Source organism: Coenobita brevimanus, chromosome 53 (genome assembly GCF_032717465.1).
Source record: "Coenobita brevimanus isolate Jiangsu-jjx chromosome 53, ASM3271746v2, whole genome shotgun sequence".
NCBI classification, from domain to species: Eukaryota; Metazoa; Arthropoda; class Malacostraca; order Decapoda; family Coenobitidae; genus Coenobita; species Coenobita brevimanus.
In genome coordinates, this window is record NC_137006.1 from 42,637,147 (window position 1) to 42,664,248 (window position 27,102).

The 27,102-nt window shown below is 41.3% G+C and overlaps 1 protein-coding gene across 1 annotated transcript; it reads right to left on the reverse strand.

Moving 5' to 3' along the window:
• Window positions 1–4,492: 4,492 nt before the first annotated feature.
• LOC145400811 (alpha-amylase 1-like) lies at window positions 4,493–26,403 on the reverse strand. Its single transcript, XM_080273247.1, has 15 exons — window positions 26,329–26,403; window positions 24,981–25,070; window positions 23,662–23,819; window positions 23,332–23,521; window positions 22,002–22,157; window positions 21,002–21,089; window positions 20,571–20,818; window positions 19,978–20,221; window positions 19,342–19,457; window positions 19,062–19,217; window positions 15,146–15,205; window positions 13,390–13,548; window positions 11,171–11,815; window positions 5,823–5,930; window positions 4,493–5,281 (listed from the first exon to the last, which is right to left on the reverse strand). The coding sequence occupies exons 1-15, from the start codon at window positions 26,401–26,403 to the stop codon at window positions 5,276–5,278; spliced, it is 2,499 nt and encodes an 832-aa protein (XP_080129373.1). The 3' UTR covers window positions 4,493–5,275.
• Between the last annotated feature and the right edge of the window lie 699 nt (window positions 26,404–27,102).

A 27,102-nucleotide genomic window follows, 5' to 3' on the forward strand; every position in this document is an offset into this window, starting at 1 on the left:
ATGATGATGATGAAGGGCAGAGTGTGTACATGACCTGTAAAACACTCAACACATCACCAACATTGACTGTGATGATGATGATGATGATGATGATGGACAGAGTGTGTTGCCTATATTGTTACCTAAACATTCACATCACCATCCATGACTGTGATGATGATGATGATGATGATATACACACAACACATGACTCACCATGACTGTGATGATGTCAGCTCATGTGTGGACAGAAGATGACATCAGCTATCTCGCCTTCACTCCGTCCACTCTGATAACAAGCCAATTGGGTCATTAAAGAGAAGAAAAAAAGATCAAGGTCGGTAGTTACATATACTGCTTTCTTAGGTATGATTTTTCTAGAATTAATACAAAACATTTATTATGCAAAGAAAATGACCAGTTGCATTGGCTGGGTTGGTTTAGGTTTGCATCGTTGAAATATAAGTTTAAAATAATTATAAACATATCTTTACGAAAATTTGATGAAAAAGGATGGATTAGACTAGATCATTGTTAGGTTAGCTTGATAAGGGTAAAATTATTTTGGGTTTACACAGAAATAATATAGTTTTTTTTTTTATCTATCATACGTTGAAAGGGGGCAATCGGAATTTTCCTCAATATATCGTTAAAAATCTAAGAAATCTTAGAATATAGCTCAATTCAGAATAAACCTCATTTTATTTGGCAAGGAAAATGTCTAAAGATATCGACCCAATCCAGATTCTCTTATATATATATGTTTCAGAATTTTGTCTGGAACTGAAAGAACACAAGACACTCACAGGCAAGCACAGACGAGCCTCCTTCCTCACATTGTCTGCCACTCCCTCTAGAAATTAAGCGACCTTGTGTGACCTTCCCCTTGCTTTCTCTCAGCCCAAACTATCGTACAGATCCAACCAGAATTATCGTACGTGTAGTGAAATTTTTTGGATTAATGAAGTGCACTGCTTATAATAAATAGATAGAGATATATAGATAAATAGATGGATGGAGAGAGAGAGAGAGAGAGAGAGAGAGAGGCTCAAAATACTTCCAGGCTGCCTCGACTGACTAATATTATAGAGGATGGTCCACATATAACTCTCCTCTGATGTCACGCTCTACCCTACAGCCTTTATTCATTTCCTTCCCCCACTGCCACCCCCACGACCGCTCCAGCAGACAGCCATCCTCGCAGTGTCCAGTGCAGGGCTGTTTACATACCACCTTGTATATATGACCGTATTTTCAGTTGCATATATAGGAGAATGTGTAGTGCTTCTCAACGAAATTTCTCTCTCTCTCTCTCTCTCTCTCTCTCTCTCTCTCTCTCTCTCTCTCTTCTCTCTCTCTCTCTCCATTTCCTAACCATTTTACTCAGTTCAGATTTTCTGTTAACATTGCAGGGGTTTAAATTACTCCCAGAATAACTCTTCATTAAGAGAGGGATTTCCAAGACTGAATAAAATCTGGTAGAAAAAATAAAATAAAAATGACGTAACTGGATTTCAGGGGATTAATATAAACACATTTTGAATCCATAACATACAAGAGGATTATGAAGGCGTGATATATAAATGAATTGTCGGGGAAAGGATGTTGCCAGATTTCTAATGTTAACTTTATATACGACTCTGAAGTACGTCTAATGTGAGAGGAATAATGAACAGGCAGGAGGAAGGGAGAGGAACGAATTTTGTGTGTGTGTGTGTGTGTGTGTGTGTGTGTGTGTGTGTGTGGTAGTTCACAAGTGTTTTCATATCTGGAAATTTCTATTCACTCTGGACAATGATTATGATTAGAAACGGTGGCCATCCCAAAAGGTAGCTTTAGATGCTGCCTATATTTGCACCAGCACCACCAATAAACATTTCTAAAACAATACTTTTGTCATCTATTGAATGCACCAGAGGACCACCCCGCCCTTCAGTTATCCCAAGAAGGTCTGAGCCAACCTTCCAAACTGGCCTGGTGTGAGTTGGAAAGGGGTCATAGAGCTGAAATGGGTCGTGATGAAATGTCAGACAACTTCTCTGCAGGGGACTGGATTTAGAATAAAAGGACTTGGTGAAGTATCATTACTGCAGGTCCAGCAGGGGCTCAACAACCAATAAAGCAACTGCCTTGAAGGACAGCACTAGCTCACCACCAGGAAATGAACACAACTAAAGTGAACCACCAAGTTTAAGGAGCTCTGGATATCTCACGTGGAGTAATGAAGTGCAGCTATAATGCAAAAACACTCCAGGTCTGGTACAGTGACAAAAATAAGGTCAACAAGTTTGTATAACTTCTTGCAGATGAAAGGTCAGTCAGTGAAGTAGCACAGCATAGCACAGCGCAGGGAAGGATGAAAATCTCACCTAAAAGTGGTCAACATAATCCATCTGCACCAGTATCATGGCCCAGGGTGGTACAACCTAAGTGACAAGACCCAAGACTCTGAAGAAAATCAAAGTGATGTTGACCCAGGTGACCTGCGTATGGGCCAAGAAGGGGAGCACTTTTCCTCCCTGACTGAACTGGATGTGGCAGAAGGGTAGCATGGTGAAGGTGTAACTACAGTTGCTGTAAAAAAACAACACAAGACACAAATGGCAGTAACAGAGGCGGAGGAGAAGGGAGGAGGAGGAGGGAGACTCATCAAATTTAAGGAATATTATGTATATGTGTATATGAGGAATCAGTGGTTAGTTGTATCAGACACAAGGATTATGAAGGAGGCAGGGCTATGCCTGGATAATGTTTATATTGTTCAAGTTAGGTGAACTGTGCCTTTTTCTTAAATTTCTTTTGTCACTGACTTACCAGGTTTATGAGTGTTTTTCACCACTTATTTATGTGTAAGCAATTTCTTATAATGAATTTCACAATTTGTGTATGATTTGCCTGCAAAATGCTTTGTTAATGTTTTGCCTTACTTAATTATGAACTGCCCTGATAAGATATTTTGAGAATGTATTGGGTCATTCAGTGATGGATTGTATGCACAGAATTTTTTAGTGCTTTTTATATGCATCTGGAAGATCTAATGGAAGTGATATGAGTTTACATATCTCTCTCGCAGTTTTGAAGACTTTTGAAGGGGTTTGACTTGTTCTTGAATCCTGTTGGGTAATTAACAATGTAGCTATCCAAGACTCACTCAGTGCATAGAATTAATCTTCAGCAGTCTGGGAAAACAAGAAGAAATAATTCAGCTGCTGCTAGATGTGTTGTGGAGCTATGGGGAATCATACAGAGGATCAGGGAACTGTGAAATAATGTTGTGCTATTTTAGTTCTGAACCTGTAAGTGTGCTGTCATGTTCTGAGCACATACCCTATGAAGTACTGTCATTTTTTGACTATCAAATAAGACAAGAGTTCAGGAGCCAGTCACAAACAAACTTTATATCTGATTCCATGCCATAACCTATATTTGTTTTAGCAGGAAGATAAAATGTTATGGATAGATTCAGTCTTTGCCTTCCTTTGTTCCTCCTCGTGTTGTTGTTGTTGTTGTTACTTAACACCCGTCTGTCTAGCCAAGCAGACCTGTCGACCACTGTCAAGCAACTGCTTCTGTGGGGCTGTCCTGCAGGTACAATAGAGTACATACACCATGCAGGGATCCACCAGCTCTTGTTGAAAGCAGTGCCTCACCAGGGTCTAACCAGGATCCAACCCATGGCAAAGTGCATGGAAATATAAGGAGGCTTAGCTCCTGAGTGAACTCCAAAGCTGCTTTGCACCACCCAGGGTGCACAGCATCAGCATGTGTAGGTCCCTTGGTACCACCTATCCTTCCTACAAAACAAAAATAACTTATGACTACTTTCCGTTCATAACTAAGATCTGTTTTAGCAGGAAGACTAAATGACATGGGAAGATTCTGCACTATCCATGTCCCTCCTGTTAAATCACAGTTATGACAGGGAACTGACTGTTTCTTAGTTAATCTGTGCCCAGAGGAGTGTGTAAGTGACCTGGTGGAATCTACATGCCATTATTCTCATCAGCATAGGTTTTTAGCACATTAGCAATTTATCTTGCAAACTATGCCTTACTGTTCTAATGCATGATATTTTAATGATTTACATAGCAGTATAGTTTCCATATAATTGGTGTACAAGATACTATTAATTAGCTCCATGCACAAAAACAAGCTGGTAAGAGGTGCTAGAAAGTTTCCAAAACCAGTGAGAAGATGGCCTTTGTCTATACTCTGTAGCTGATCACTGGGAATTATTGGAGACAAATGGAACAGCTGGTGGTAGTAAGAGGACACTCAATGACATATCTATTCTTTCTCTGGAAATGTGTCTTCACTGCTGATATCCTGTGGTAGCTGAGAAGCAGAAAAAGAAGATGGACTTTCTGATAAATGATTGCCTATGAGTACATGCATGCAGTACATGCGAAAAATACATATGAAGCCTACACATATACAGTTCATACTATTAATACAGAATGTGTACAATTGGTTTGATGATGTCAAAAAATGTGTAGGTGTGTATGAATTACTGCCGCTACAAAGGCCAGGTCTAGTGAGCTCCAAGCCAAATTCAACCGAGAAGAGAGGAAGGATTCGTCACAGCATCTTGGAATGCTCACACTTCAGTCACATTATGAGGATTACTCATATCTCACTTATCCACCAGTTCAATTAGTGAAGAAATAAAGGATTTCTTGTGTTATGAACTCCAGGAAGAAAAAATCAGAAGTGATCTAAGGAACTTTATTAGGCACAGGAATTATCACACAAACTTCAGCACTCACTAGCAGACGATAGCAACATATCATCTAAAAATTAAGCACAAGTAATGGAAAAACTAAAATTATATATACAGTGTAGTTTAGTATCATTACTTATTCTCAAATATTGAAAAAACTAAAACTATATATAATATAGTTTCAATAAGTACAGACTGGTCAAAATATCACAGACATGCATTTTAAGAGTATAATGTTCACTTAAATTGGAATTTTAATCCCTTCATGCCAGTGATGTATTTTTCATTTCATTCTTGCTATCTCCAGATACTTTTATTCAACTTAGGTAGGATCTCTAGTGGTGTGGGGGTTAATAAAGGCTACATCCAACCCCTTCAAACTGCCAAGTCTCTCTTAACCTGAATAAAACTGTCTTGAGATGGCAGGAACAAAACCAATAAGACATTCTTAGGCCAAATGGGTTAATGATGTGAAAAGATCAGGTAGATTCCAACTCCCTTGGTAACCTGAGATGATGAGTCCTGTCCTGGGCTTCCACGGTCACCCTGTTCATTCGAACCAAACATTCCCTTTGCTCAGTCCTGGAAAGCAAATTATTTGTGTTTATATGTGGCTCAAAAATAAAAAATCATCATTATCACCATCCTCACCATTTTTCCTACCTACAAACGAGGTGCAGTATGATCCTCAAAAAAAAAAAAAAAAAATGGGAAGGTATGAACCTGAAAACATGGAAAGAGAAATCTCAAAGGAGGGAGAATTATCAACAGTATCTTCAGAGAAATGGACACTTGTTTATAATCATTCAAGCCCAAAAATCTTGGATTAGCCTTCCAGGCACAATTTTTTTTAACCGATATGCTTAATATACATCTGCCAGCTAGAATGGCATCAAAGCTAGACATTCTAAATGTTCTACTATTGCACTCTTCATGAAAATGTACTGTACTGAGAAAATTATTTACCTTCAATCAACTTCTGGTTACTTAACAAGATAATGATGTAGTTCAGGAGTTAAGTGTACAGTTTACAGAATCAGTCAACCATTACGTGCATATAGTATACTGATTAGTTAATAAAATATTTAAGTAAGGTAGTTCTCTTTCTCTCTCTCTCTCTCACCTGATGTGTGCGTGTGAGGGCAAGGGCAGTGCTGAGGTCATGATCAGCTGGGTACTGCCAACAGTGACCACTGTGGCCAGTGTGGTCATCATGGCGATGTCTTGGGTCCTGAGTAAAACAGAAAAGGAGAAGAAGAAGGCTATAAACTGATGCCAATCAACTACACAAAGGTCATAGTATTAAGGAAGGTAATCAATTTATGGTAAGTTTCACTCTTCCTGTACAATTCAACCCACAGTACAGCACATCATTGTTTTATGATGAGGATGAATTTGAAAAAAATCTACTGCATAATGAGTTGTCATATACTTATTACAGTACAGTATCAATATAACATGGGTTCCATAGGGATACATTTCTGGCCAAAAGTCACCCACCCAACAATATCTTAAAAAAAAAAAAAAAAATGCTTCCAACTTACCTAAACTGGTTGTTATTTCACTTTATTGCACTTCGCCTACTCCATACCACCAAAAATAAGTCTTAAAATGTTTCCAACCCGCATATACTGGTACTTATTTCACTTCACTTTCTGCTTGAACTCCAACACCACGCTATTGATCCCGCACTGCCACTAACACAACCAATAGTGATGAATGCAAATACCATCTTGGAACAAATGACTGTAGAAGCATGAAGGCAACTGTAAGAGTGAAAACAGTGATTGTATATTGACCAGCTGGGATCAGCACAGGATCATAACCATCACACAGGTGAAAAGTTTATCACATATCAAAAAAAGGTCCTAACTTTTCCATTTATCATACAAGCAATTCATCACACACCAGTTCACTGTGTAATGAGGGTCTGCTGTAGCTGGCCTGTATCCACCACTCTGACATTCACATTACTACGAGTGGATAACATTTCATCATTTTATCATCATACTTTCATACAATTTTACTCAGGCTGAGAAAATTCTGAAAATGAGAGGTTAGATATTGCCTTCATTTATAGTACTGTATCCTGTCACTGTAAAATACCTCCTGCAAGCTGGATGAAGTAATCTAAAAGCAGCAAACATAAAACAGAAAAGCACGAATAAAACAAAAATGTATATCAGGTTAAAGATGTTAAGGGCAGGTATGTAATGTTAAACACTGTATGATAAAAAAATCAGCTGCCTACTGGGGATTCCAGTAAATTCATGCACACAACAAAGCTGTCATTCACTTTGACCAGGACTTCTAACAGCTGACTTGTTAAAAGAGAGAGTGAAAGTAACAGCAAGCTCTCAGTTCTGAGTCACTGTGGAACACTTACAACTGTCTGCCATGATCGATCTGCATTTCACATTAAACAATGTAGTCATATATATTTCATAAAGTTTAGATTATCAATCATCATCACATGCTTCAAAAATTACTTTTAAAAAACTGAGAGCTTGTCCACATCTTCATGCTCAGTCTTAATAATGCAGACCCAAACACCATTGGGTGGTTGTACAATGTAACTCCTGTAATCCACGAGGTAGACCTTAGTAACAGTCCAGGATGTGCTGCATAATATAAAAACTTTACATACATCTCGTACTATACATCTTGGGAAACTGGTGAGTCAGATTTACATGTAGTAATGGAATTTTAAGGTGCAATTTTCCTATACACTTATAACTTCTTCCATACATCTGGAACTGTAAATTTTGGGAAGCAGGCAAATTTACTTTTTAGGCAGTAATGGGACTTTAAAGTGTCTTTTTCTTGCAATTTATTATAGACTTAACCCCCCTGAATCTGGTGACGTATTTAAAAATTTGTGTGTGCCACCTTAGGAGAAGCTTGTCCATGGGGAGGATATATTGCCTCAATATATCCCTTTTATGCAACAGATGTTTCCAGAGTCGAATAAAATTGTCCAAAGAATGCAAGAATAAAGTAGTAGAATATGAAGTGAAGGGATTAAGTGCAAAAGTGAATGCCAAAGAAGCTAACGAATAACAAGGACTTAGGACTGTATTCCCATCAGTTAAGGAGGTTCCCTAGCACCTCTTCCTTATTAGTTTACTTCTTTATTTGGAACAATTATACAGCATCTTCTTGTAGGTTATTTATGCAACCTATGGCAATTAAAAAAAAAAGAAAAAAGAAAAAAATGGCATACAAAATATTATAAGGATGTTATGTATAAACTATGACAATCGTAAAATCCATCCTTCCATCTATCATCCAATCCTATGTCGCCCCACGAGGAGTGTAGGAACCCGGGACAAAGCAAGCTGGTCCTGACATTTAAGATGAGAGTCAGCAAACTAAAAAAATTATAATAATAATAAGAAGAGGCCCACAAGAAATTATAAAGGTGTTCATCACCATCGTCTGGACCTCCTTTCCCATCCTAGGGCAGGGTGAAGAGTAGCAACATCCTGACAGCCTAAGCTTGCCCAATCCTATGGTCCACGCTTCCATTCACTCATCATTCATGCTCCCAGACTTCTGGCTCTATCTGATATGCCAAAAATATTCACCACATTCAGTAGCGTCACATAAATGTATCCGATAGAGTCAATAAAGGTGTTAACTGGAAAATATATAACTTTGGAAGAGTTGCCAGAAAGCTTCCTAAGTTAATGAGATTACAAGCCCTAATATACTCGATTTTTTTTTTTTTTCTTTCTTTTTAAGGTGTCTGCCAGAAGCTATGAACAAATGCCAGAATTATTTGTTAGGGTGATGAAGAAGAAGACAGTGGTACTGGAGAGGGACATCTTCATATGGTGGCACCAATATAAACAGGTTGCTTCTGCTGTTTCATTATACACATGTCCCTCAAGTCCCCGTTGATTCCCTGAATGGAGGATGGTGGGCTGCAGGAGAAAGGTAACTTTAACCTTCAGTCCACTGAATTCAAAATGTGATGAGCCTCAGGTAACAACTACATGGAAAAAGGTAATGGTAGACCAGGTGTAAATGAATCAATAAACAAAGAGGAGATTATCAACACAGACAATCCTTCAATATTTTGTCCTCAAAAAGATTTCTGGGAGTGCCTGGTTTTCCTGCACCAACAGCAGCAGCAGCAACAACAACGATGAATAAATCAGCAGGAGTGGATAGAAACAGCCCCTTCACTATGATGGTGCTATAGTTTAGTCTTCTTACCTCTATAATACTTTATTCAACTTAGGAACAATTTCTCATCATGACGAGATGAACCCATTCAATTTGGTGATGTATTATTCATTTTACTGTTACCACAAGATCATTTTCTTCAGTTTCAAACAGATATCCAGCAGCGACATTAAGGAAAACTGTATCTAACCCTCCTGTTAGACAAGTATCTACAAAGCTGAATAAAATCATCTGGAGGTAGTAAAAAAAAAAAAAAAATCATCACCATCATCATCCATCATCCAACCCTATGTTGCCCCATAAGGGGCGTAGGAACCCGCGGCTAGGCAAGTTGGTCCTGACATTTACGATGAAAGTGACCAGTCTCACTCATCCCTGAGTGGCATTATGTGAGCAACACACCCAACCACCCCATGGATGTAAACCTAAACAGGCTAAATCTGATTGGAGCAACTTAATTACCCACTAAACCACCAGATGCCATAATTTGGTTATATGGTTACCACTCAGTGCAGTAAATGGTTTCCTGGTGTACAGGAAACCATTTGGTTGTAAAGTCACCTGTAGGCAGAAGAAAGAAGAAAGAGTGAAGGAAAGAAAGACAGAAGAGGGAGGATGGAAGAAAGGAAAAGGCAGACACCCAAGGCAGCACTACATCGAGTGTGCAAATGGTGAACACCCCTACTGAAGAGGTTAACAACAGCCATTTGAAATCCCTCCAACTTGAAAAATCTCCACTAACTTGAATTAAGCTGCCTGGGAGTATTATTAATAAAGTCAGAGAAAGATATCATTGGGTGGAAAGGGTTAAAGGGGAAATGCTGTAGTATCATGGAGGGTAAACAAGTGGATATACTCTTTCAATCCAATAATATATAACTAATGGTGTTAAGTTTACTGTTGCCCTCTCCAGATTATTATATTCAGCTTCAGACAGACTTTGATTTGGGGGAGGTTAGACACAGCCTTCATTAATTCCTTCACTACTAGAGATCCCTCCTAAAGCTGGGTAAAATCGTGTGAAGGCAGTAAAAATAAAATTAAAAGCAACTCACCAACCTAAAGGGGTTAAATCAATTAGCATGGATACTGGCTTGGGATGTAGAGAAGTATCAGGCAAATAAGGAGAGGTAGTTATTGTTCCTTGCACAGTCAGCCCTCACTTATGACCATATTATAGGTGGAACTGGAGGCTCCATAACACCTGTTTCATGGCAGTACTGTACAATATGCTTACTACATCTTGAGATTTCTCTTTTGTTTGTCTGGACATTGCTACTCCTCACCCTGCCCTAGGGTAGGAAAGAAGGTCTGGATGATGATGATGATGCTATTTACTGTATATACTGTATGTCTGGTACTGACAAAGTTTCCCTCCATACTGTACAGGATACGAAGTTGCAACATGCATTATAAACTGTTGTGAAATAGGTGCTATAAAGTCTCGTAGGCAAGCTAAAATATGGCAGAGTCTAGGATGTATAAGGGTAACATGCTACTGCAAACAAAACAGCTCTAGGCAAGACCTGACTGAGAAACAATTTTGAGTGAAACAACTTTAAATAAGGATGATCTACACCATTAGGATTAAAAATTTCCCTAAATTTTTACCTCTTCTACTTCTCACTTTATTCTACTGCTCAATATATATATAGAAGCATAGACTGACTTCACATGTCTCTCTGCCCACAGATGCTTCTCTTTGATATGATGCATTAGAAAGTGACAGATATGCCTTATGTGTGAAGTACATGCAGTGGAATGATAGGCCCACTTTTAACACTTACCGTATGAGGAGAGGGAAATGCAGTAATGAAGTGCAAAAAATCATTAAAGTAGCTACTAGTGCAATCAGTATAGTATGGAAGATGCCGGTAACTAACTACGGTACATATACAGCTTAGGTCATCTTTACGTGATGCCTGTTTTATGTTCCTCTTTCTAATTAGGGCCATCATAAATCACACAAAGACTGCCCATTACGTTTCCAACAGTACTAGTACTGGTACCTACAAAGCCGAGTTACCAATATCCCCCAACTGACAGTACGGTACCAGTACTATGGAACAAGGACAAAAGTACTAGACAGGTGCAGGAGTACAGGGCCTTAATATGGGGCTTCACTGCAGGAGTGGAGCACCTCATGTCTGAAAATCCTTAGTGAGTGACTGAAGACAGGCTCATTCTTGAAAAAAAAAAAGAAAAAAAAAAAAAAGTTTTGGAACACAACCCTGACATATAACAAGGACTTATTGTACTGCAAACAAAGCTGTCTTGTACCTTGCAGAATGTGAGATGTACTGCCATCTGAAAGTCCAGTTCCTCCTGTAACACCTTATGGTCCTTAGGTTGCGATGTGCGATGAGGCGAGTGCTGCGGCCGCCTGGCAGATCCAACCTGCAGCTGGCTTAGAGAGGAGGCAAGGTCGCAAACATCTGTCCCCTGCTGACTGCGTGATCGCCGTACTGAACTCAGTGGTGGTCGGGCTCGTACCGCTGGGATGGAACCCGAAGAAAAGCTAGTTGATCTGTCTGGTCCCTGACGCTGAGCTCGTACAAATGATGCTAAGGAGTGACGGTTGGCTGGGCTTCCTGAGCAAGACTGCCTAGAGCGAGGTATGGGTGGTGAATTTGATACTTGTGAGGCTGAGGTAGGAGGGGAGCCACACTGTCCAACTCTCTCTGCTGACAGGGAAGTAGTGACCCTCGGTGTGGGAACTGGTGTGGAACGCGAGGTGGGGTGAGGAGCTGCAGGGCGAGGTGTGGGTGGAGACTCCGAAGGTGGGGGTTTAAGAGGTCGACCTGAGCATGGGGGGCTGGGAAGTCGCATGGATGCCTGCTGGTTGCTCTTCTGCAGTCGGGCTTGAACAATGCCCAATAAGCTGTAGTTTACTGGCAATGACGATGCTCGCTGTACAGCATCTTTCTGAAAAACACAGTTAAAATTAAGAGTGTAATATACTCAGTCTTCATCTAAAGTCCAGGACACCTGCAAAAAAAATGCAATTATAAGGGAAACAACTACACAGAATGCCCAGTTGTAACAACAGATAAGCACTGGAATTTGATGCGTCACTAAATGTTAAGGAAAGGATAGTCACAGCATTATCTTATTCTCTAACTGAGCTGCATGAAATAAGATGCAAAATGTATGAAACTTCAGGCCAAGCTGAGGTGAAAGAGACAGAGTGCTGGCAGATATCTGGAACCATCTATTAAACTCCTGTACTCTGGGCTGAATAAAAATATCTGATGTCAGGAAGAACAACATGATAAAAGACATTCTCAGACTGAATGGTCTAGCCCCTTGAACTTAATATATTTTTTGTTAAACTATATTATATTCTTGGTCCTGATACTTCTAGCTGATTTAAGACAGGCTACAGTTAACTCCTCTAGTTTGATAAAAACTAGATAGAAGCCAAGGAGGGTAACAATTACAAAGATAACAGTACATTCTGTCATCACAGAAGTTTCGAAATTCTGAAAACACCACACAAAAGCTCATGAAATTCTGCATCTGGACATATGCTTAGCTCTTGCATGGTGCAGGTAAAATTTTGTGCTAGGATGTTGGGAAGTTATATGAAGGTATTTTTTACTCTTGAACAACTTTATTCTCACTACATTTCTGTACTTTTACTCATCAGTTTTGTGTGTTTTTATTGGCTTACCTTATAGTATAAACAGCAGCGAAGATGACGGTATGCAATTTATACCAATATAACCAACTGCCAGGGACATTTTTGGCTGTGGGAAAGTTTTTCTTTGTGCTGCGGAGGCAGCCAGCACTCTGTTGTTGTCCCAGAAACTTTTTGAAAACTTATGGCTCCCTCTAGAGTTAAAAATACCTATTGCAACCATCCTCTTCATTGATTTTTTGTGGACCTTTGCTGTTATGCAGTGCTTTCTTAGTGTCTACGATTATACTGGATATTCCCACGTGTGTTTTGATGTCCATGTACAGCTGAAAGACCGGAGAACACTCCCAAAATTAGGAGGGGTACTGTATATTATACATTATAGGCAGGATATTTGTGGAATTTTGCTCTTTATGCATTGGTTTCTTAGTACACTATCTAGGATTAAACAGGATATTCCCAGGTGTGTTTTGATGTCTAAGTACACCTGAAAGATCGGAGAACACTGCCATAATTAGGAGGGGTATTGTACATAAAGGTAGGATATTTGTGGATTTTTGTTGTTTATGCATTGTTTTTTTAGTGTCTAGCATTATAACTGAGATTCCCAGGTGTGTTTTGATGTCTAAATACAGCTGAAAGTCCAAAGAACAATGCCAAAATTAGGAGGGGTACTGTACATATTGGTTGGGAATAGGCAGGTTATGGGTACAGTAGAGGACATTGCTCCTTAACCAGATTTTGCCCATATCCGGACATGCCTTTAGCTCTATTATATTGGATAATCGAGGGATACAGAAGTCACGACTGTATACCATTAGTGAGTGCCATCAGAGGCTTGCTCGCTCCTTCTTATTACCTTCCTACACTCAGGACAGGCCCTCTTGTTCTGCATGTAGAGCTGATCAATGCAGAAGGCGCAGAAGGTGTGGCCACAGGCTGGCAGCAGCACCGGGCTGTGGTTCCCTCCATCATAGTCCCCAAGACATACACGGCAAGATAAGTTTTCATCCATAACCTGGAATGTACATCTCTATATAGTACCACACTGCACTAAAATCATTAATTTCTCTCTCTTGTACCATACAGTACACTAAAATAAGATACACCATATTCTAAGTACAGTACACTAAAATAATTAGTCTCTCTCTCTCTCTCTCTCTGAATAAAAACATTATCATATCAATCATACAGCAAATCTGTAATATGGCAACCCATGATACATAAGTCACAACTGTATACTATTAGTGAACAAGTAGTTGACAATTTAAAAAAAAACAACAATTAATATACTGGTACCTGAAATCATTCTAGAAAACCAGGGAAAATTATGAAAAGTCTGGTTCTGCTTGTCACCAATTTTAAAATTCTGTCACCATACACACAAACCTACTAACTATGGTCGCACATTTTCCAGTTCCATGATTTTACAGGTCTCTAACACAATCTACAACCCAAATGCAATGGTCTTAAGACTGACCTGTGTGTGACCACCACAAAATCTGCTGGTATCTACTACAACTTCTATAAAAACTGAGAAAGTGACCCAGTTACAGCTTCAAGCGAACTTAAATCCCTTGCATCTGGTAGTCACTCACTGGATTTCCTCCAGAAATACCATTCACTCCAGTAGTGAAGGGGTTAATGAAGGCTATGTTTAATCCCTTCATTTGAAAAGGTCTACCTTAAGGTAAATAAAATTGTCATGATGGCACAAACAAAATTAAAAATATCATCAGAGTGAGTGGTTATTGTCAAAGGTGAGTAACACAGTACAATAACAAACTATTACTCTGCACTGTGAATGCTGTATTTAAAAAAAAAAAAAAAAAAAAAAAAAACAGTAGCTATATAGATGAGCATAATCAGCAGTAAGCCTATGCTTACTAAGCCAAAAATGCAAACTTTAACTGGCCCAACCATGTGTTATTCTTAAAATTTTTGCTGTAGATGTGAGTGTGATGTGAACATACTTCACCATTGCATGGCATCGTTGCACAGCTTTCCCACACCATTCCCTACACCACTGAAAATCGTCACAATTATTTATCAGAATTTCACGATAATTCTACTGGGAAGCAACAGCATTAATAGATGATGAACCAAATAACCAATACATTAAGCAAATACAGTGCTTTATTGACTTTTTTCACTATCTATTGCCACAAACACAATTCCACAGATTAATTATGACATTCACTTCAAAAATACGTAGATCCTCTCAATATTCATCTCCATCCCTCCCTGCCAATACCACAGTACCTTCCCTCTAGTACTTCTCCATGGTATCCTTCACTTATAGTCTTCCTGACCTCGCTTTCTCCTTCAGCTCTACCTCTACGCACCTTTTTTCAGCAGCCTTTCAATATATAGTCGTTTTGAATGTCGAAAGTACTTTAATACACCGAAAGTTACGGATATAACGTAGCATACTATGAACCTTCCCTTTGGTGAATGTTGTTTCCAAGCCTCAGCCCACATACTCCCGGGAAGATCTATGCTTAAACTTTATTAAATACGCTTGCTGAGTTCACTGGAGGCACAGCAACCAAACGATCAAAAACAGAACGAATACGATAACATTATCAAGGAATTTGAACCCCATAATCACTTACTATCGCTCCACTTGTCAGCTGATCCGTGTTATTGTTATTGTTGCCTGGCTGCCGCTCAAACTGTCGTACCGCACTCCAATATACTCTATATTTAAAAGCAAGTAATAAGCTTAATCGTCAACTGAATTCTAATATATTTTCTCACACATATTCAAATGAAAATACCATTCTTTGGAAAAAAAAAGCTACAGTAATTTAAAACGAGGGTATCCGGTCTGGTATCCACTTACAGCCCATGCGTAACCCGTACTGCACACGTTGAATGGCGACGTCCTGTACGTCACCATTTTCCGTCGTCCTTTGTATCCATCATGACTCACCGGATATGGACGTCAGCACACCGGAAAAATACTCATAGTGTCAAGGTAGGCGATGAGTACGAGACTTTTTTTGTTTGTTTTTATGAGTTTCCATATAATGAGTACATACCTACCATTACCCTCATCACATTCCACATTAACATCCCTATCTCATACCATATAAGGCTACATCCTACCAAACTGTCTCACAACTCCCCGCTCCACATCTCGGGCAAATTCATATGCCTCACAATGTACTTTCCACACCTCACAACCTCCCAGACCTCACAATCCCACACCTCACACCACATAACACCCACATCTCAGCCCCACACTACACAACCCCACAACTATTCACAGACAAAACAACCCCCACACCTCACAACCTTACAGCACACAACCCCATACCCCCACAGCCACACACCATGCAACCCTAAACCACAACCCTGCACCACAACCCCACACTAATGGCGATTCTAGGAATTTCTAGGGGGGGGGGGGAAGACCTTCAAATTTCCATAGTATTTGTGAGTAACCGAGCATCAAGGCATTGGTATGTATGCAGCCATGTTCCATCCCTACTGACCTCTTTGGGCTTTCCGTTGCTTCATCAACCCTAGTGCTAGTTTTATGTTCATGATTGCTAACTAACTTAAGTGCTACCCTATGGAAACCCCTAAGCATGAATACGAGCCTTCTGCCCTTGTTTTCTGTAAATAAACGCAAAATATTACATGTATTCTGAATCCCGTCCTTAATTTCTTTTATCGCATGTTAAGGGCCTTGTATCTGTGAGAATATAGCACTGTATCCTTTCTAGATATTTTGTGCAGGAAAAGCTGTTTGCACTTTGCTGTTGTTGCGCCGTAACATACAAATTTCGGGGAACACGGCACAGACTTTCCGGTATCTGCTCACCAGTTACCAAGAGCCAGGTAAAATTAATGCCCGAAACACACGAATATCATTTATAAAACTACGATGTTGTCACTGAACTAGTAAAGAGGCATTATTTTACCAACAGAGTATTATCTATGCCTAAATTCAGGGTTTCTTTCGTCACATCATTACCGGGCTAAAATTGCCAGAGACCCCTGCTTCCCTAAGACCTTGGTACTGAGACTCTGAGGCACGGCTTTACTTCTCTCGTTAGTTTACTTTGTCTTCATAAATATGTTTCCTCACTTTGAATCACAGTTTCACTACGCTTGCCTCTAATCTCGGTATACCCTCATGCTATTTCCTCATCTACACTCTGCTTTCCTTCATTATGTAGCTTCCGTCTTCACTGTGCTAGTATGCTTCCTTACCTTCACTGTTTCTTGTATAGGATTCCCTGGATCTCCATAGTTTCAGTTTATTTCCCTGCTTTCAGTGTAATGCCTTACCACTTTGTTTCCCAACTTCCGTCACTCTGATTCTCGAATACACGACCTAAAAATCAACAGCTACTTGAGAATTTCGCTTAAAATCTTACCTAAAGGAAGGGCGAAGGTCCAAATGGAAGGAATAAGTGCAAAGCTGCACCTCTTGACGTAGTAATGTTGTCCTGACGCAGGCCAGTTGCGTTATGAACAATCGTGCATGGGCGAAACTTGTACTGGACACAGTGCATCGGATATCCTCTCTCTCTCTCTCTCTCTCTCTCTCTCTCTCTCTCTCGTGACAAATTCTAAGATGTTACAAATTTCCTCCAGAATTTCTTCAACGGGGACAATCTCTTCCTGCAATCTGCCCCTTACCGTACAGACTCACATTCAGAGCTCCACATCCCTCAGCTCCACACCTCACATACCGCACATATCACAACCTCCCACACATCACAACCACACAGCTCACAACCTCCCACACCTCGCCACCCCTAACCTCACAACCCCACACCCCACATTCTCCCACACCTCACATTCTCCCACACCTCACAACCTTCCACACCTCACAACCCAACATCATGCACACCCTCAGTTCGAGATATTGTTCCTTTAATTCCCAGTACAGTTGAAACTAACATCTAACATCCACATTTGCTGCTACCACACACTCTTATCAGTCTGAGGAGAGACCGTTTGAAGTGGAAAGGTGAGATATACAGCTTACATTAGCCTCTGGAATACAGGAAACTTTGAGTAAGGTGAATAAAATCGTTTGAAGGTACAGTCGCGAGCCATAATACCAAGCCTTCCCCGGCCAACCCTGATGTTGAGACCCAGCCCCTTTCTGGACGGAGGCCCACATTAGCTCGAACGGATCCTGAATTTGGCTCTCTTGTGAATTGTTTTTATTTCTTTCTTGGAAGGAACGGTTTGCGGGCTCCTGGTCTTTGGTTCCTTCTTCCTTGCATAAAACACACACACACACACACACACACACACACACACACACACACACACACACACACCAACATGCAATCTAGGGCTCGGGGCTCGGGTACTCGTTGCAGACATTTAAGGAGTGTAACCAGTCGCTGATACTTGAGAGACATTAGGTTACCAAAAAATGTAAACCAGTCTTCGAATCAGGATCACATTTGGTCGCACTCCTTGATCATATGACTCCTACTCGTTTAAATTTACTCTCAAACCAACAATCACAGATCCAAAAGAATGTACATTTATCACACTTATCATCTTATTTTAATCATCATCATCATCACCTTCATCTTGTTCTAATCATCATCTTTCCACTTCAGAAGAAATGGGAATATCAAGCGGACAGCCCTGTAATCTCACTCTGGACACGGAGAAGAGAAGACATGTTCAGTTTCAGGTCAAATAAACATAAGAGAAGAGCAGGAATTAATTAAGCTCCCACATACGAAAATTCGACTTTATTTGGGCCCTCCTGAACATCAGTCGTTTGCATTGTGGTGTATTTGCTGTGAAGGTGGTGGATGGCAGTTGTTGAAGTTTTTTTTTTTTTTTAGACGACTGTGAAGAACTGGGTAAATTTCTTGATAACTGGATGGGGAAAATTTGTACTTTCACGCCTCTGACTTTCTGCGGTGATGGCGTCGGGACATCACTTGCTTACAGCTTCGACTGCAGAAGAGAAAAGAGTGTGAAGTTAAGCCTTTTACTACGATGACGGCTTTTTATTTATTACTGGTATCTTCAGATGGATTTATTTAACTCAGGCAACACTTTTCAAACAGGAATTTTGGCTTTTGCATTCGTTAACCCTCTCACTACTACATGGACCTTTCCTCCACAGAATAAACCCATGTGAGAGCATCAAGAGTAACATAATTTTGATGTCCTTAGTCTGTTGGGGTTAATGTGATATGCATCTTATACTGGACACTATAACATATATCTTAGATGTGGAATATTACCTGTGTTTCATATATTAAGTGCTTCAACATACGAGCATGCCTAATTTTTTTTTTGCAGTACTACAACAGTTATCTTAAAATGGAATACCACAACATAAATCTTACATATGGAATGCCACAACATGCATCTTATACCTGAAATACACAAAATGCATCTTATACCTGAAATACACAAAATGCATCTTATACCTGAAATACACAAAATGCATCTTATATCTGGAATGCCACAACATGCATCTTACATCTGGAATACCACAACATGCGTCTTGTACCCCGAAATATAACTTACATTAGCGTGGATGGCCAGAATGCCGTCATCCTCACTGGTCTTGATCTCAATGTAGGCTGTGCCATCTGATCCCACAGTGACAGTCTTGCCAGTGCAGGACCCGTCACTCTTAGACCCGGAAATAACGTCGCAGTAGGTGCCCTCAGCCATGCATGTCTAAGGTGAGGAGATCATTATTAATGGCACCATCATTATCATCAGGGTTATTATATATCATGACAGGTGGGGATTCAGAGAAAAATTAATTGGATCACGAGAGAGAGAGAGTGAGATCGCTCACCTGCAGTGTCTCTGTCAGATCATATCCGTCGTTGTTGATGGCAATAAAGCCCCTGTCGCCACGGCAGAAGGATATCTGGTTGTTGCCGTTGTCCCACCAGTCGTTCATGTCGGTGCCTGGGAGTTAGGTTAGGTTGTTAGATATGGTTAGGAAAGTTAGCCTTTAGTTAGGATAGGATGGGTTAGGTTTGATATTAAGCTAGACATCTCGGTCGCTCAGTAGTTCAGCTCTGGTTGCAGAAAGCTTTTTGTTCTTATGTTTCATTTGGGGAAAAAATTGTTCATTTTCTTTATTTGTAACAGGTTGTCAAAAGCGTTGGCTGGTCTCGTATGGTTTCCCTGTGACTCGAATGATCTGAATTACAGAAACCTCGCCTTGGATCTTCCCATGACCTAGGCCCTTGAAAGCCATCGAAGAGATATAATGGGACTAAATTATTTACCACTCTGGGGTAGATTGGGTTTGATCATGATTTAGTGACGGTGGGCTAGATTATATTACATTTAATCTAGATCAGGTTAGTTTAGGCTAGAATAAGGTTAAGTTAGTCTGGGTTAGGTTGAAATAGATTACGTGAGATTTATATGGTATGCTTGTAAGAAAGAGTCAGCGAGAGTCCAATAACGATTCGCCTACCATGGGCAACATTACGGAACTCCACCATGCCGTAGATCTGCCTCCACCTGTGCTCACAGATCCACCCGTTGCCACAAGTGTCGTCTGTGTTGATGGATGGGCCAATGATGTTCTCGCTGCTGTCCATGGGGGGTCCGATCCAGTCGTTCTGATCCTGGCCATTCACCCAGTTTTGGTCCCAGTAGTAGGAGGACATGATGCGGGTGTAGCCGTAGGGCCATCCCAGCATGAAGCCCGTGGCCATCTGGGCACAATTACAGGATTAGTTGGATTGGTATGGGTTAGGTTAGGTTAGACGTGGAGAGGGTAAGCTGGGTTAGGCCAGGGTAGGTTAGATGGGGAGAAGTTTGGTTAGATTAGGTTAGCGGGAGTATTCATAGAGTCGTGCCAGCATGAAGGCACTAACCATCTGGGGATGAGCACAGGTCAGGTTAAGCTACGTTAGAGTAAATAATGTTAGTTTAGCTCAGGTGAGACGAGGGTAAGTTAGGTGAGGTTAGGCTGGAACAGTCAGTGTTACTTAGTTTAGGTCAGATGAGGGCAGGTTATGTTAGACAGTGTTAAGTTAGATCAGATGCCCCACAGAACCCCACCTTGTACCACTTGGATGTGCGGAAGGTGAGGATCATGTCCCCACCAGCACCATGGCCTCGCTGGTTGTCGTGGTTGTCGATGAACACCAGGGCATCATGGCGGTCCAGCATGCCCCATCCCTCGCCGAAGTTGACCAGCCATTTAAGTTGGTTGTTGCCACGGAAGGCCTCGCCCAGGAATTTGCCATATCTGAACTCCGTCACTCTACCGTTGCCCACGTACTCCAAGCCGGAGATTGCCTCACCACCTGTACGGGAGCCATAGGGTAGGCAGAGTTAGTTTAGGTTGGGTTGGGTTAGGTTAGGTTCGATAACAAGTTAGGTTAGTTTAGGTTAGGTCCGGTCAGATTAGGTAAAACTTCATTAGGTTAGGTTTGGTTTGGCTTGGTTTACTTAGAATAATATAGGGAAGAAGAGGCTGACTTACTCACCGAGATCAATAACCTCCTGGAAGACAAAAGCGCGGGAGCCAGCGGGGAAGTAGGCTGTGTTGAGGTCGTTTAGACTGTCGAAGATGATCTGAAAGAGAAGAAGAAAATGAAGAGTGAGAAGACGACGACTTGGATATATCCCTATCGCTAAGGCATACCGCGCCTACATCAACAGCTCTCCTTTACCCTCACCTTCCCAACTCTCATCAAGCCATCTCAGCCCACATACAGGAGTCCTTGTTATGAACCAGAGTTTATCAGCTTTAGTGAACTGTGCCTCCTGTAGTTTGTCAAAGCTTCAGACTACCACCTTAACACTGGACAGCATTGATGGGAATCTGGAATCAGTTTATGATCGATTCCTTGTCGTAGCTTAGATCTGAAGTTTCTGTAATCTCCTTTATTACCCCTGCTTGCCAAAACGAATCTGTACATACCATAATTCTCCTTTTGAAGGAAGGAGAAAGAGTATGCTGATACTCCCCATGATTCTTGTTCCTCCTACAATCAGTGTGAGGGGGGGGGATGCCTTATCTCTTTTAAAATGGTGGGAGTGTACCGTACCCCCAATTAAAAAAAAGTGGGGATATGCTGGAACTCCTATTATAATTGTGGGTGTACGTTGCTTCCCCCATTAAAAAAGAGTACGCTGTACCCCTGCATACCCAGTGGCGTAGCTACTGGGAAGTCTGGGGGGCCCGGACCCCCTCCCCCCCTCAGATCTTTCCCCAACACTGGCCTCCACATTTGATATTTTGGGTCTTTCATTATGTGGATAATGTAAGCTTCCCCTCCCCCAAAATAGGGCTTAGTCCTACCTTTGCCTCTCCACCCCCATCCATCCGGACTTGGCTACGCCACTTGCTTCGACACCACATTCACGTCAATCGTGTACGAGTAGATGAAGTAACTGATCTTACCTAACCTTTTTAACTCAGCCTGACCTAACCTAACAATATAGCCTAACTTATCCCAACACCCCTTCCAACCCAGCACCCACCTTCATGTCGCCAGGCCACATGTGCTTGGAGGCGTCCACACGGAAGCCAGCCACGCCGATGTCAATCAGGTAGTTGAAGTAGTCGACGATCTTGCCCCGCACGTACTCGGTGCCCTGGTTGAGGTCATTCATGCCCACCAGCTTGCAGTTGCGCACCTGAATTGGCGATGTGTGTTGAGGTGAGTGATTAGGGTATGGGTGGACGATTTGCGATTAGCTGAGAGATATGAGTTTATGTGATGGATCTGAGTTTGAGTAAGTGATCTTAATGTTGGTTAGTTTGAGTTTGGGGTTTTTGATTGGGTTAATGAACTGAATTTGGGCTAGTGATATGAGTTTGGGTGTGTGACCTACGTTCGTCCGAGTGATCTGAGTGAGCTAATCATTTGAACTTGGTCCTGTGATGGGAGTTTGGGTGAGTGAAATGAGTCTGAGTGCAGGATATGAGTTTATGGGAGTGATTTGGTTTTGGTCAAGGGAATTTAGTCTGGTTAGGCTGAATCTGTGTCAGTGATTTGTTATTGTAGTTATTTATGGGAGTATGTGAACTATGACGTATACAAAATCCCAAGATAATGCATGTCTTCCAATGAGCTCTCCTAATAATTAACACAACTTTTGATTATGAGTACCCTACAGTTCTAATCACCATCCAATGACCCTGTTAGCATATTTACACAGGCGGTTTGGTTTTCAGATGTATTCGTTAAGAAGCGACCCACATTTCCTAACATTCGTATCGGTATTAGTCTTTCGGGAGAGAAACGATCAAAGTCTGAGTTTAGGCGGCAAAGTGAAAGGTATTTAAGCTTCGCCCAGTCGTCTAATACCTTTAAACAGATAATGTGTCATATTTGGAAATCATTCTAGCCCAAAATGGACGTATCAGACACACACACACACAAAAAAATGTATAGTGCGTAGAGTTGACTGGTAAATTTAAGTTCATTGCTTATGTCTGAAGGAAGTTTGTAGGTAGCTAGCACAGGAAATCTACATAAAATTGATAGGTGCATAATACCGTTAGCTTGTGGAAACTGAAGAGGTACTGAATACGAGAAAAGTTTGTTCACTCGATACCTGATGAAGGTAGATGCATGTACTTCCTCCCAAACGTCAACCTACAGCAGTGTGTGTGTGTGTGTGTGTGTGTGTGTGTGTGTGTGTGTGTGTGTGTGTGTGTGTGATTCACCGGGTCGGTCAGGATCACTTGATGGTCGTGAGCAAAATCCCGTGTTACAAAAGTCATTATAAAAGGGTCCAAGTCTTGTCAAACCTGTTATATCCTCACAGTGGACATAGTGCCTCTAATACTGAGCCATCCACTCACCTGATTAGCGTCGCCATAGTTCTCAATATCGCCAGAAGCCGTTTGACAGTTGCCATCGTTGAAGTCGAAACCGGAGTACGGGACTGCCGGGTAGGACTGAGCACCTGCGTCGAAAGATGATCCACCTGTCGCTCCAGTTCCCGTCGGCCACCATCCACTCATGTGATTGATTACGGCGTCTGCGTAGATCCTGCAGGTAAGAAGTTGGTGGCATATTTATATCTATATCTATCTATTTATCCATCTATCTATCTATCTAGAGAGAGCTATATCCATAATTTCATACCTGACCCCAGCGGCACTGCATCGTGACACATTAAATGACCTCACCTGACCCCAACAGCATTGCATCGGGACACCATATCCTTGAAGGCCGCATCGTTACCGGAGCGAGTGTTGAGGTTGTATGACACTGGCTGGTAACGTTCCCACCAGGGCCTCGTCACCTCACCCTGGTACACCACTACGTTCTCGCTGGGGGGCGACACCTGTAGCGACACATCCGATGCATTTCCAAACCTGATATTTTTCAACCAGACTTACCGTATCTTTGCATCTGTTGTCCCCTCCATACTTATCCCCTCTGCCCCACGAGAAGTAAAACGGAGACTTCAATGCACCAGGTGGAGAAGTAACATGGAGACTTAAATGCACTGTGTGTGTGGGACATCGCTTCGAGGAATGTAAATATACCTCCTGATTGTTGACGCTGTTGTTTGGCACGGTTGTATCTGGTTTTGATGGAAGTTATTGTCATTCTCTCTCTCTCTCTCTCTCTCTCTCTCTCTCTCTCTCTCTCTCTCTCTCTCTCTCTCTCTCTTCCACATCTCAGCAGACATTCTTCACCACTCGGTGTTTAGAGAGGGAATACGTGCATACCAGTCACTTTGCTCACTTGCTTAGTGTATTATTATTAAAGGAAGTGTGAAATAAAAATATACGATAAATGAGTGAAGCTGTAGTGTAGGATTATGGAACTTTGTAATAATTTTTTAAGTATTAGTATGTGATTTTCAATTTATTTTCTAAGTGTATGTGAAAAAGCGTGTTGTAACAGGTGAACAGATGACATAACATTGGGTGATACAAAGCAGTAGATTTCCATGCTGCACTTGAATTAGTCCGACTTAAAAATGATCAGAAAAGATATCCGTGGTGTTTAGATGGCCATCGTGCAGGAATTATTGTGCGATAAAGCGACATAAGTGCATCCAGCGTGCGGTAAGTTTCAGCTAAATTGACAGGTCATGTTGAGAGCAGTAAACACCAGGAAAATGCTCTTGCAATGTAAGTGCTCTTTTCATTTACTGTGTGTCGTAGTCTGCAGTTCCTTAAGGCTAAAGGTAGATTTGAAACACCTAAAAAAAAAAAAAAAATCATTGCTTGTAAGGAATGTAGATTATACAGTACTACAAAAATGGAGTTCTTATATATTTTTTTTTACCTCTCCTTGTACCACATCTGCCTTACCTGCCTCTCCTGCCACTGTACCATCCCTTCCATTTGTACTTATCCACACTTGCTGTACTTCAATATTACAGTGATAACAAATAAAAGAGATTGCTAGGAGGTAATACGTAGAATAAATCGCTGAGGAGGATAAGGTGTTACTGTGCCTCCTAGGTCACCTGTAATTACCCTCGACTCACCTGAACGCCGGCAAATCCCTTCGGTCCCAGGAAACGCTCACATTCGCTGGCGATGTCTGCCCAAGGCCACTCGAAGAGGTGAACGATTACCTACGGGAGCAACCATCATCATCATCATCATCATCATCATCATTTTCCACTAACGTATTTTCGTCTTTCTATCTTTCCCATCATCATCATCATATCATCATTATTATTTTCCACTAGCTTATTTTCGTCTTTTTATCTTTCCCATCATCATCACCATCATCATCATCATCATCATCATCATCATCATCATCATTGACCGAAGGACTAACTTGACTGAAGAACTAACTTGACTGAAGGACCAACTTGACTGAAGGACTAACTTGACTGAAGGACTAACTTGACTGAAGGACTAACTTGACTGAAGGACCAACTTGACTGAAGGACTAACTTGACTGAAGGACCAACTTGACTGAAGGACTAACTTGACTGAAGGACTAACTTGACTGAAGGACTAACTTGACTGAAGGACTAACTTGACTGAAGGACTAACTTGACTGAAGGACTAACTTGACTGAAGGACTAACTGGACTGAAGAACTAACTTGACTGAAGGACTAACTTGACTGAAGGAATATCTTGATTGAAGGACTAACTGGACTGAAGGACTAACTTGACTGAAGGACTAACTTGACTGAAGGACCAACTTGAGTGAAGGACTAACTTGACTGAAGGACTAACTTGACTGATAATAATACCTGACATAACTCACCTGTCCATTATCACACTAATAATTAATAACTCACCTGTCCATTATCACACTAATAATTAATAACTCACCTGTCCATTATCACACTAATAATACCTGTAATAACTCACCTGTCCATTATCACACTAATAATTAATAACTCACCTGTCCATTATCACACTAATAATTAATAACTCACCTGTCCATTATCACACTAACAATTAATAACTCACCTGTCCATTATCACACTAATAATTAATAACTCATCTGTCCATTATCACACTAATAATACCTGTAATAACTCACCTGTCCATTATCACACTAATAATTAATAACTCACCTGGCCATTATCACACTAATAATTAATAACTCACCTGTCCATTATCACACTAATAATTAATAACTCACCTGTCCATTATCACACTAATAATCTATGTATCTATCTATCTACAGCCCGACGCCCTAATCCCGCAAAGGGTGACCACAGACAAAACGCCTCCAAGTCGCTCTGTCACCCACCATTTGACTACTCTCCTCCCAGCTCACTACCCCTTCCCTCACATACCTCTCAGTTCCATCCCTCCACCTCATCCTCGGCCTCCCCCTCACACTAATAACACCTATAATAACTCACCTGTCCATTGTCGCTGTTAGCCTCCCACTGAGCCCTCGACGCCACAGCCAAAGCCAGCAGGAGTAGTGCCCGCATGCCACCCATCCTGGCACAAAACAAAATGAATCGCCTAGGAAAAGGTGTTAGGGAGCTTCTCTAATCGATGAGAATGCGGGTCCCCAGATGCCTAGCCCCAAAAATGAGCTGTCAGGCAAAGAAAGAATATTAAGGAGGCAGGAGAGGCGAAGGAAAGAACTAGGGAGGCAGAAGAGGCGAAGGAAAGAACTAGGGAGGCAGAAGAGGCGAAGGAAAGAACTAGGGAGGCAGAAGAGGCGAAGGAGAGAACTAAGGAGGCAGGAGAAGCGAAGGAACGAACTAAGGAGGCAGGAGAGGCGAAGGAAAGAACTAGGGAGGCAGAAGAGGCGAAGGAGAGAACTAAGGAGGCAGAAGAGGCGAAGGAGAGAACTAAGGAGGCAGGAGAAGCGAAGGAAAGAACTAAGGAGGAAGGAGAGGCGAAGGAGAGAACTAAGGAGGCAGGAGAGGCGAAGGAACGAACTAAGGAGGAAGGAGAGGCGAACGAACGAACTAAGGAGGCAGGAGAGGCGAAGGAAAAGAAAGGAAAAGAAAGAAGGATTTGTGAGGTGAGAAACAGCACTGATCAACTCCTTCGCTATGAGAGGCGCTCCCTAAGATGGCCAGTTTCGTGTGGAGAAGCCAATAGTGAACTAAACTATACTCTTTTTGCTCTAACTTGGCTTAAAATTGCAGTCTCTTCCTCTTACTTGGCCTAAAATT

Excerpts from the sequence above, each read along its gene's own strand:
- LOC145400811 (XM_080273247.1), bottom strand. The coding sequence starts at position 26,403 with ATGCGGGCACTACTCCTGCTGGCTTTGGCTGTGGCGTCGAGGGCTCAG. Across the intron at positions 23,522-23,661 it reads TGCAATGCTGTTGGGGTCAG|GATCTACGCAGACGCCGTAA; the intron begins GTGAGGTCATTT and ends TCTTACCTGCAG. Across the intron at positions 20,819-21,001 it reads CCAGGAGGTTATTGATCTCG|GTGGTGAGGCAATCTCCGGC; the intron begins GTGAGTAAGTCA and ends GCTCCCGTACAG.